General features: G+C 42.3%; 1 protein-coding gene across 2 annotated transcripts in view; it reads left to right on the top strand.

Moving 5' to 3' along the window:
* The first annotated feature begins 7,013 nt into the window (after window positions 1-7,013).
* Window positions 7,014-12,475, top strand: part of ADCY1 (adenylate cyclase 1) — a 252,378-nt gene continuing 246,916 nt past the window's right edge. Inside the window, exon 1 of one of the 2 annotated variants that reach the window (XM_074945260.1) lies at window positions 7,014-7,685. In XM_074945260.1, coding sequence (XP_074801361.1) covers window positions 7,029-7,685 — 657 coding nt within the window. In that variant the 5' untranslated portion in view covers window positions 7,014-7,028. The remainder of the gene's footprint in view (window positions 7,686-12,475) is intronic. The other variant, XM_074945261.1, reaches the window with a different exon arrangement.

Genomic DNA, 12,475 nt, shown 5'->3' with positions numbered 1-12,475 from the left:
CAGGATCTCTGAAATTGCCCTGTTCTTTTCAGTCCCTCTGAAGCATCTGGCACTACCTGCTGTCAGAGACAGGATACTTAATTAGATGGGCCATTGGTCTCTGATCCTGTATGGCTATTCTTATGTTCTTTCCTCTGTCACCTTTCTTGAACTTGTGTTCTACCTAAATGAGCAAAAATCCTTTAGGAAAAAGCAGTCCCCCTTTGGTGCCACCTGATGTCTTTGAAATAATCTTATGTGTGATCTTTGTCCCATTAAATTGGGCTACTAGGGCTGTCGTCCTAATCAGGATTAGAAGAGGAAAAACAGCACTTAGCCTTGTTGTGACAAGTGAGGTACACTTCAGGCTAAGGGATAATACTTACTCTGCAATAGATGCATTAGGGCTTGTAGGTATTCAGTCTAGAGTTAAAAGCACCTGTAAGCTCATTTTATATATATATATATATCTGTGTTGTAACGTGCTACCAGGACTGGGGAGGGGAAAGGTTTTCTGGAATTAACTGTTAAGGTGCTATGGCAATAGATTTTCCAGAAATGAATACATTCCATAGGCATGAAGTGCTCTATATAAACCGGTGTGGTTTCTGTAACTGTTCTGAGAAGTGAGAAATGGTTAGTAGCATCAATGGTTGAAGAATTTAAAATTTTCACCTTCCCACTTTCAGAGCCTTGTAAGCTCATATGTAGGCATTTAAAGAAATGGCCTGATTGGCAAACACTGATGATACTGGACAATCTTGGTCATGATAGTCAAAAAGATGAGAACACAAATTATTTTATGAGAACTGTCAATGTGTAGACTCTGCATGTGTTCTTTACATTAAAGAAATATATTAGATGAGATTCTAGCAGCGTATTCTTTACCTCAGTAAACAGGTCTCTTCTCTTGTGGTGTCAGCTTCTCTGGTAAGAAAAGATTAAGATATTTCCCTGTTCTGAATTTAAAAAAAATCACTGAATCCTATGTCATGAACAGACAAAAGAAATGCTACAATATTATGGTTTGTTTTTAGGGCTACTCTTCTTTGTATTACCTCAAAAGACTTGTGCTTTGACTTCTCATTGTGAGCATAACAACATTTATTACTTAATTTTCACACTTATCCAGACATCATAAGGAAGGAAGGAAGAATGAGACAAGAAAAGAATTGTCTCACTAAGCCGCAGCTCTAGCTCACTTATTTATAGTAACAATGGGGACATAAGCTAAATAGCATTAAGTGGATTTATACAAATTGTTTAGAGTGAAGGGTGGGACAGTAAAAGACAAGAGAATGAGCCTAGCATTGAAAACCAATGGAAATCTGTTTTACAAATGGGTAATGGTATGACTAAGGGAATAGGAAGCACAATACGCTTTTTACTATCATCTGAGCAGAGCAGCATTTTAACCTCAAAGAAGAGGGTAGCTCCATCTTGAGGGGTTAAACTCAAAATAGAACCAGTAACATATGTGCAGCTAATTTGACCTAATTAGTTGTTACTAGTTCCTGGAATTATACGAAGAATCTCATTATATAGGTTAGATGTAAGATAGAATCTTGGCCTTTGGCAAAGATCAAAAGTAGTGTCAGTAAATATCAGATACATCTTCTGTCTGGGTATGATGTCCAGTACTGGCAGAGTGGGTGGGGTTGAAGTTTCTAGAAAACATCTACCATCTTCTGTTTGAAAAGTATCACTAAGATCTTTTTAAAAGTCTTGCCCTCCTATGTGGATACTCTATTTATGTTTGTAGTTATAGGTGCAAAGGAATAGACCTTTTTTTACCTCATGGGTGACAGAGTGTCAGTAGTAATTAGTAGGGAAATTCAATGGCTTTATCTATTTAAATGAAGCTGAGCAGGTCCCTGTTCTTGTCCCCCATGCACACTAAAGTGTTTTTTTAATTAATGTTTCAGATGTCTGAGCTGGAGCCCCAAATTTCTGTGTGAAAATTTGCAAATCAGCATTTATCACTATCTTATTATTTTATCTGTATTACTGTAGTGTCTAGGAACTCTAATCATGGACCAGGACCCCATTGTACTAGGCGCAATATAAACATATAACTGGCTATTGGAAGTCAGTAACTTAGTACCTGATGAAAAGGGTGGGACTCTTTATTTATTGACTTCAATGGGCTTTTGGCTTAGGCTTACAAAAAAAAGAGTTTATTATGTGCTGCAGAGGATTTGAAAGCAGGTGATGCTATTATTAGCTTTATAATTATAAACTGGAAGCACCGTGGTGTTGCCATAAAAGAGGGACATATTTTTTTCTCCAGCAGGAATTGAAACTAAGTTTTTGTTTTTGATGATGATGATCTCACTGAGAATGTACTTTTCATTCCAATGAGACACGAAATTTCCCAGATGAAAATATGTTCACATTAGGGGCCTGCTCTTGTAATCCTTACTGAGATAGAAATCTCCCGCAGTGAAGTCAGTGAGGAATCATGCCTGAATCAGGGGTCCAGGATGGAATCTGAGGTCTTCAGGTGGCTGTTCAGCAGGATTGATAATGAATAGTATCAAGAGGGAAGGCTTCAGAGAAGGAAAATATACACAAGAGAAGGAAAAATTCCAAAATGAAATTGATACAGTAAATTACAGATCTTACAAAATGAGTCAGTTCTTTTCAAAGTCTCTCTCTCCCCCCCTCCCCCCCTCCCCCCGAGGACTTGGAACTAACCTTTTCAGCTCATGGAAACAGGGTAATGTGAAAGCAAAGAGATGCAGTTAGGATTTTCCCTGAGAAGAGTGGGCTGTTGCTTAAAGTGCAGAGCACCTCAGGCCTGATCCAGCTGAAATTAATGGTGAAATTCTCATTTTCTTTCAATGAAACAGTATCAGACCCATACCCAACCATCAAATATTATTGCCTTCCTGTGATGCAGCATTTTGCTAAAATCCTAAATGCGAATTGTAGGATAGAGTGGACAATAAGTCTAGGACACACAAAAACATTTTAGTCTTAAAACTAAGGCTGATGGTTTTTTTAAAGGTGCCTTGGGGATCTGGATGCCCATTAATGGGACCTGGGTATCAGACTCGTTAGGCAGCTTTGGAAATCTCAGCCTACATGTTGTTTTCCTGCTCCTTTTTCTGAAGGCACCTGAAGAGGAACAATGATAGAAAAGACCAGAGAAGCCAGGTAATCAATCAGTGGATTCTTCATGTAAATAGCACCGAATAATCTTAGGCTATGTCCACACTAGAGAGCTTGCATTGGTACAGCTGCACCACCGTAAGTTCACTAGTGTAGCCACTCTATGCCTTAGTTAATCTATACTGATGGGAGAAGCCCTCCTATCAACTTAGTGCTGTCTACACTGGGAGTTTGGTCAGTATAACTGCATCACTCAGGGGTGTGAATTTTCCATGCCCCTAAGTGACGTAGTTATACCAACATAAATTTGCAGTGTAGACTGGGACTTAGTGTTATCTTATTAAACAGCTCTTAGGTGCATTTAATTTTTAACTGAAGAACAGATACATCAGCGTGGATATGGTATTGATGGAGGTGAATGATTTGTCAAAAGCAAGGAGGATCCAGCTGACCTGCCATAAATCATGTTGGCTGAAAAGTTAGCAGCCAGTATTTGCCTGCTTGCTGAAATGATTCATTAGTATTAACATAGAAGTTCAGTAGGTCACAGGAGCATCATGCTGTCCTGGAAAGCTTAGATGAGAAGCGAGAGTTGAAGAAGTTCAAGACACCCTGATGTGCATGGATACTCAATTCTGTAGATGTAGGGAAAAGAAGTAAATGAAACCCTATTGTGGTAGAGAATATTTTCTATGTCTATACTCAGTATAGACAATGAGACATTTATTTTTTTTAACAATCAAGTTCCTGTCTGCTCTGCATGTACATAACAAAGGGGCAATGAGATATTTAAGGAGAAGGAGCTTAGTTAGATGTTCTTGGCCAAAGAATTTCTCTCTCCCTATTATTGGGCAGCATGAGGAGTACCAATTAGCTATCCTTTCTGTATAAGAGAGATTTAATTCTTTGGTACAATATACAACTATAACAGTAAAAGAAATGAAACAGCTTTTCAGGTTCTTTTACAAACTCATTTAAAGCAAGTTTGATTTATACCACTACTCTTGTTAACAGAATTTAGGCATATCTTTTATTACCTAGTGTCTTGCAGTACCACCTTTATAGTTCCATCTTTGAAAGGTGCACTTTGCAGCTAAGAGAAGTTATCCAAACCCAGCTGTTTTTTCAGGCAAAGCAAGTTGCAAAGTATTTATAAACAGTTTTATATCTGTTTAATGTTTCAGGACTGTAGCTATTTTCTCAAATGTAGACCACACAATGAGTGGTCATGATATCATAAATTTTATTTTTCATGCTTTAAAACTCAGATCATCAAGGACTTTGGGTAAAATCCAAGGTTTTAAACAAACTAGCCAACCTGTCAAAGCTACTTGAATTCTTGGCATTTTTTAAATAACATTGATTACAGGAATATAACAGACAACCTTGTTCATGCTTTGATCTTTTCTGTTATGTTTGACACTACCTTAGAACATTTATCAGAGACTTTAAAAAGCAATTTTTACCATTCAGAAATTATATATAGCATCCTGAAAAGCAATGTAAACACCAAGGAAGCACTGCAAACCAACAGACTTAGGGGTCATCCACTGATGTTGATGATCAAGATTTAAGCGACATCAATGAGAGAGAGATTAGGCCATCAAGACTTTAATGTACCCACAAGACCATTAAAGCAATCCTATGGTCTTTTTCAGACAAAAAACATCATCTACATGTACAGTTTATAACGTTGTTCTGGCTCTTTATAAGAAAATAATTAGGAAAGCATTTTAAAGTCTGATCCAAAGCCCATTGATGTGGATGGGAGTCTTTCCCCTGGACTTCATGAGCTTTGAATCAGGCCGATAGCCTCAAACTTGAGTAAAAGGGTTACAGAAATTTAAAACTGGAGATAACATGGCAGTATTACTGTGCAGTATTGTAGTGTTAGCACTGAAAGTTTAAAAAAAAATCTTGCTGAAGCATAATATACTCCTATGTCGAATGGAAAATAACTCATATAATAAGAATATCTGTCCACAGCTACTGACCTGATTTATTCCCTGAAAAAGTCAGAAGTGCTGACAGAAATGTTTGAGATTTTTAGATAATTTTCTATGTTCTTTATTGCCTTTCCACTTATTTCAATATCTGCACACATTTTGAAGCAGGACACACATAATATTATATATATAATATGCTTGGTAGAATTTGATTTTTATTTTTTTATAATGTCTATCTATTTGTAAGCATTTTTAGATGGTTATTGATTTTAAATTTTCACAGATGTGGGAAATTAAGAGCAGAGATTGTCAATTATTTAATGACAGGAGATGTTGCCATTCAAAAAGTTAGTTTTATAAATGATTAAAACCCAAATTGTCGACATCACATGTCAAAATACACAAAGTCAATATCCTTAAATCAACAAAGCATACCTGTTTTTACTATTCATCTGCTAATTTATTTGTAATAAGCCTAATTCAAAACGATTTTTCTTATTTTGCCTATCGCAACATTTTGATTATCTACGGAAATTCTGTGTGTGGTGAGATTGACACCTACTGATTCAAAATCTAATCCTTCTATGCACCCTAGGTATATAAATTCTTTGGCAAACATGCACTTTCATAATATCACTTTTTTCAATTTAAATACAGATCTGAGACTAACTTCGGCACTAAATGCCATCAATCGCATTGCATAAATGTAAACATGGACAGAATTTGGCGCAGAATATATAACGGTGCACACGAAAGTAAAACTCTTCATCATTTAAGGACTGATTTAATGTATAATTGACTAGCGGTGGCAGAGGCAAGCATTAAGTGGGCTCTACATTTTACTCAAAAACTTGCAATCTTTCTTTTACACATCCCATTAAAATCAAATTATGTTATTTCGCATCCTACTGTAATGGGTTATATTTCTCCCACATCAGGCAGAATGTCTGCAGACTAACTAGGCTGTAGCTGTAAAGTTTTTCATCTTTCTCGTGGCTCGTATTATTACTTTACTTGTACCAAGAAGGCTAGGCTTCTCCGCCGCTGCCGCTGGCAGGATGTGGCTGGTCCACACACTAGTGCGTTTGCAGGGACGTGAAACAAATGCGGAGCCTGATCAAAGCCCGAAGTGAAGCAAAGCACGGCTGACTCTGGGCAAGCGATGGCTGGATGTGTGTGTTCCGATGGCCGGAGGGAGGCGGCAGGCAGGCGGGGGGAGGGCGCTGCAAAGCAGGCTCAAACGTGGTCCTGTTGTCAAAGCTGTGTTTTCTTCTTGTCAATCTGCTCCGATTGGGGAGACGTGCCTGGCTTCTCAAGCAATCAGTGCGCAGGCGCATATAATTCCCGAGCCCCAGTGAAATGCTCTTGGACGTAGGAAGGGGATCACCCTCTTTCCCTGTCTGTGTTTCCTTCCCTCTCTCTCTCCTTCCCCCACGTCTCTCTGTTCCTCTGCTTAGCCCAGGCCCCCTTGTTGTCTTTAACGTCGCCTACTCCCTAGGAAACAGTATCCCCCCAGCTCCCACTCCTCTACCCAGGCTATCTGAAGCCACTTCTGCCTGTTGATTACTGTTCCCCCCCCCCCTTGCTTGATTTCAAACCTTTGGATGGTGTTTTGGTGTCATTAGGAGATTATCATCCCTGGAGCTCCAGCGAGGGGCTGTGTGTGTGGGGTGGGGGGGAGGGGGAGAAGAGGCTGGAATAATACACAACTGAGATTTTGACTCTGTCCAGCAGCCATCCCAGCGATCTCTGGATACCAGGTTGCACCTGGGGCTGGCTGGATCCCTCCCTAGGGCTGCTTCTGGTTGCTAGTAGGTTGGCTCTGGTTGCCGGCTCCTAGGAGGCTTTGCAGCTGGGGGTTGCCGGCTCCTAGTTGGCGGCGGCTGCTGCTCCAGCTCGCAGCGCCCCCCCCCCCCCCCCCATGAGCAGAGAGGCAGAGGAGCAGCAGCAGCAGGGGACGCCAGGAGGAGCATTCCTTCCCCGGGGTTTATGAATGGCACTGACATGGAGGAAATACCGTTTCAGAAAGTCAAGACCAAGAGGAAGACGTGCTGCCGCTGCTGCTGCTCCCCCCCGGCCGCGGGCGCCGGGCTGGGGGGAGCCCCTCCGCCGCCGCCGCTGCTGGATGCCGTCGCCTGCGAGGACGAGTTCGACTGCAAGGAGCTGGAGTCCCTCTTCCAGAGCTACAACCTGAAGCTGGAGCAGACCTCCACCCTCAAGGCGCTGGCCGTGCTCATCGTGCTGACCGCCAGCCTGGCCCTGGTGGAGCTGCTCTCCGGCCCCAGCCTGACCATCTCCAAGGGCTCGCACCCGGTGCACTGCATCATCTTCCTCTCCCTCTTCATCGTCACCAACGTCAAGTACCTGCAGGTCACCCAGCTGCAGCAGATCGTCAAGCTCACCCTGCTCTTCAGCTTCACCTTCTCCTTCCTCTGCTGCCCCTTCTCGCTGGGCGCCTACGGCCTGGAGCCCCCCAGCGCCCCCGAGCAGGGCATGTGGCAGCTCATGCTGGTCACCTTCGTCTCCTACTCGCTGCTGCCCGTGCGGACCCTGCTCGCCATCGTCTTCGGGCTGGTGGTGGCCGTGTCCCACCTCATCGTCACCGCCAGCTCGGTCAGTGCCAAGAGGCAGCGGCTCTGGAGGACGGTAAGTCCCAGGGCAAGGAGAGGAGCAGCCTGGGGGGGGGGGGGGGGCACTGCAGCTGCTGTGTGAGCTGTGTGTGTGTGTGTGTGGGGGGGGGGGGTTAGAGGATCCAGAGCGTGGGGAGTTTAGTTTGTTTGTGTGTGTTTGTGTGTATTGGACCTGGGATGTGCACAGAATTGCAGGGACGGTGTGTGCATGGTGGGACATGCGGGCTGCGTGTTCATGCATTGGGAGAGTGTGCGTGCGTGTGTGAGTTTGTGTTGCCGTGTATCTGTCTGTAGCTGTATTGAGGAGGTGTCTGTATTGGGGAAGTGAGTGTGTAAGCTGGATGTACGGTGCCCGTGTGGTGCGTATTGGACGCACGGAGGGTGCCTATGGCCGGCGTGTTCACAGTCTGTCGGGGTATCAGGTATGTGTAGCGGCTAGGGGGAAGCGGTAGATGCGGAATAACCCGTGTTGGGACGTGTCGCCGTCTGCCTGCTGCTTCCCAAGCTCACAAAGTTTGGAGGGGGGATGTAGGGCAGATGTGGGGTCAGAGTTCAGGGAGGGATATTTGGCTGCCGGGTGAAAAGGCAAGGAAACGATTTTTGACCTTGTCTAATAGTAATAATAAAAAGCAGGCGCAGCACTTCGTCAATGGGGAAAAGACAGGGACGCTTCATGCGGGAGATGCAGTCCATGAACATAAATAAATCCCATCTGACTCACGATAGACTTGGAATAGGTAGCCAGACTTGTTTGGTGAGATCGCCATGAACTGACCTTCTTATTTTTTTCCACAGGCTCAAACTCAAACCTCCCCATTCCTCGACCCCAAATAGTAGAGCTCAGGGGAGCTGGAGAAACTCCTGGGAAGAGGGTGGGAAGCCAGACATGGAAGTCCCACTTCCTTCTTCTCCCAGTATGCATGGCATTCCCAGCTTAGTTTCCCAATTCCAGCCACTTCCTCCTCCCCTTGCAGATTAGTTAGGATGTCATTGAACTTCCTAGCAGTCTTTCCCCCCACAAGCATTAATCCGGTGATGCCTCCCTCTGCAGCGTTTTTGGGAATGTGCTGCTGCACTCCCCTCCATCCTCTGTGCCCCCCTCCCAGGAGTGGCTATTTATAGCCCTGCAGGGCTTTCTCCAGCTCCCATGGCCTGATGGGCTGTACTGGGAATGGGGGAGGAGAGTAGGGACATGCGCATGTTTGAAGCGGTGGGGCTAGGAGTCAGGATTGTCTGATTGTTCTCTTATGTTGTGTATCTGAACCACTGGGAAGGACTGATTTATTCTCTCTAGAACTGGGTCAGTTATGTTTGCTCTTAAGAGGAGCAATAATGGATCTTAGGGGTTTTAGATTAATATTTAATGATACTTTATTCCTTGTTTAGATTATTTGCTACTTTACTGCTTTTGATTTTTGATGTTGTTCTCCTTGGTCATATCAGGCTGTGTTGTGACACTTAGACCATACACCCCCAGACACAGTAACAAACACACAGTCACATGCACCAAGGCATGCATTCATACACCTTCACCTAGAATCTCACACACACATATATGGATATAATAGATAGCCAAGGAAGTGAGGTTGCTGGGACTACGGGATTACTCTTGGCTTAATGCTGGTGGACAAAATAAATTGTATGTTTTGAAGGGGAAGAGAGAGATAAGCCGAGCTTTGATTTACCCAGATAATCTGATGGGTCTATTTTTAAGTGCGTGATTTAAAATTTCCATGAGAAAGAGGGACTGCTGATGAAATTCAGGGGGTCTTCATTGAAAACATCCAAAAGGATAAAAGAAAAACACTAAAATACTCTGCTTTGAATGGGGTTACAGACTGCTTCTTGTACCAGAAGTCGGGAACCTTTTACTCCCAAGTGGAGCCCAGGCAATCCTAATTCCCACGACATGGAGGCAGATATTCATTTGATACTGGGTTACAGCTACGTGTGACACCTGCTGTTCCACCAGAATTACACAAAGGATCTAACTTGCACCACACGTCTGTTTATGATATTATCTTACCCAGGGCTTGACGATAAACATTTTGATAAGCTTTTTGTCCTCTTATTGATCTCTCCTCAGCTAATCAACAGACAATGTTAAAAAATTCTGCTAGAGGCTGGTATAGAACTGTACATTTTCTCCCTTACAAAGTAATTTGTCATTTATACAAAGTCCCATGGGCATTATGCGTTGGTGAGAATATTAGGCAGAAACCTGCTCGAAGTCGAGCAGATTATTTGGTCTGTGAATTTAACAGATATGTGTGTTGATTTGTCCCCTGTTTGCAAGCAAAATGCCTTGTGATTTGAACAGGAACACTTTGTGCTCTCTTATGATGAAGTTGTCGGTTTTTCGCACAATATTTTCACAACCGTCGAAATTCTGAAGCCTGCATAATACCAGAGTAATTGCATCTTATGTGGGCATCCTGGGGCAGCACAGCCCTTTTGCAGGAGCTGCTCCTATGCATGAGCTGCAATAGCAGTTGTGTCTCAGGCCAGGGATGTGCTCTAGTTACAGGATTTAATTCAGCCTGCCCTCAGTGCTCCCTTCTGTGCCAGCCTGTATGGATGCAAGACACAGTCAGTTGTCCAGGCTTGTGGAGCTGTGCAGAGCTGCAACCGAATGAAAGGGTTTGCATGGGCCCTGTAAATTGAGATTTTTTTGCAACCAGACATGCAGAGCAATAGAACAGCTGAGGTCAGCTTTTTCAAACATGGCCTCTGACTCCCGGGTGCCTCAGCTTTTGGGAGCCCAACTAGACATGCATTGGCTCTGATCTTCAGAAATGCTGAAGTTGTCAGCAAAATCAGGCCCAATGTGTCTGAAGCTGGACTCGCCAAAACAGAGGCACCCAAATTCAGAGGCCACTTTTGAAAAGTTTTTGGCCGTAAGGTTTTCATTCCATTATAAACAGAGTTTCTTTATATCCAAGTCCTCCATCAGGCCCTGATCCTGGTCCCATTGAAGTGCCAAACTCCCATGGACTTCAGTGGTGCAGGATCAGTCCCTAATTGGGCTCTTCTGTATGCATAAAATTTGCATTCATATAAAAGTATGAACAATTTCGCATATTAAAACCAATAGACTAGCTTGTTGTGAAAATAGCTTTTAATGAGGTTCAGCCTTAAGTGAACTTCAGGAATATTTAGATCAAATGTGATTGTGGTTAGTAATTCAGGGAGTTGGTTATGGTGACTTCCTGTCTTATTTCACATAGCCTTCTACACCACTCGAGGTGTTCCCTCCAAGTCAGGGTTAAAGCACATTGACAGGGTAAAATGGAGAAAATTGCACTGTAGCTGTCCGTTCTGTACCTGTTTGTGACTAAATGGGGGATCCCAATCCCCATTGTTGACTGAATAATTGTAGTAAAATAAAATATAAAAATTGAATGTTACTTATGTATAACATACCTAGGGTGAAATCCTGACATTGAAGTTAATAATAAAACTCCTACTGACTTCATTGGGAGCAGGATTTCACCTATTTTTATATATATAGCTACAACATAGACATAAAGGTCTACATAGTATATGTAATCAATAGCATTTTAGCCATATGACTCTCATTGACTGCAGTGGGAGTCTTGAAATAAAATATTGCATGTTGACTATTTCTCCCTCGCCTCCAGTGTTTTTGTGAGCAAAACCATAAAGTAGTATGTGGAAAAGGTAGAACCTACAAAGGAAGATTTAATGACATTTGCACTAGTTTGGTTTATTTATGAAGTGCCCAAACATGAGCTAGGTGCTTAACAGCACAGTTAAAAATATGTAATCCCTGCCCCAAAAGCTTAGTCTAATTTATGTTGAGATTCAGTGAGTGCATTATAGACACTAAAGGCAGATGGGGTGAGCAAGCGTTACTGTAATTATTTATCCGTGGTGTGGGCTCATCTTCATGTCTTAAGTTGCTGTTAAACAAATTAATTTTGTATAACATTTTAAATATTTTGATCTCTTGGTCATTAAAAGCATATATATAGTATTAAAAAACCCCTATAGGTATATCATACCTATCATATATATATATATACACACACACACCTGCAAGTACAGTAGGTGAGTACTTGTAAAGTAGTAGGCATGTGGTAGCACCCTGCTGATACAGAAGTGTGTATGCAAACCAAAGAACTGCAACACAAATTAACAGAACAAAGCAGAAACAGGGGTGCCATTTTAAATTACCATAAATATATTTTGTTTTTAACACTGTGGACAGAGCAATATTTTTATACTATACCCTTCAATCTATTTTATATTTAAATGTATTTCAAGCTGAAAATTTATTGGGTCAAGCCAGTAACGAAATAGTGCCAGCTTGGAAAATGGATGAATAGAGGGGAAGTGGTAAATTATGGAAAGAGCAGCCGAAGGGAGGCTGGTGATTTAGAAAATGTTGAAATAACACATTTTTATGCCCTTTAACATTTACAATTTGATTAAGTTAATGTAGCACTTCCCAGACCACTGGCAAAATAATTCACAATATCACACAGTGTTGTCCACATTTTGTGTTTTATATGGTTCGTATTTTTCTGCTAGTGTGGAAAAGGCAGTTAATTAACCACATTGTTGACAGGACTGTTGATCCCCCTGTTCCCTTTGCAAAACAGAGGTTTAGTGGTCTAATAAAAGGAGTGGCAGTCAAGAGCTACTACATTTTAATCCAGTATCTGATGCAGTCTTGTCTTGTTGCATTGGACTAGTTGCTTACTTCCTCTGCTTCATTTTCCACATTTATGCAGTAGTTAATACTGGAAAGCATTATGTACAAGAAGTGCCAAGTATGTCCCT

This window comes from Natator depressus, chromosome 2 (genome assembly GCF_965152275.1).
Source record: "Natator depressus isolate rNatDep1 chromosome 2, rNatDep2.hap1, whole genome shotgun sequence".
NCBI lineage: Eukaryota > Metazoa > Chordata > Testudines > Cheloniidae > Natator > Natator depressus.
Note: the sequence above shows the minus strand (reverse complement) of the source record. Positions and strands in the feature narration are given on the sequence as shown.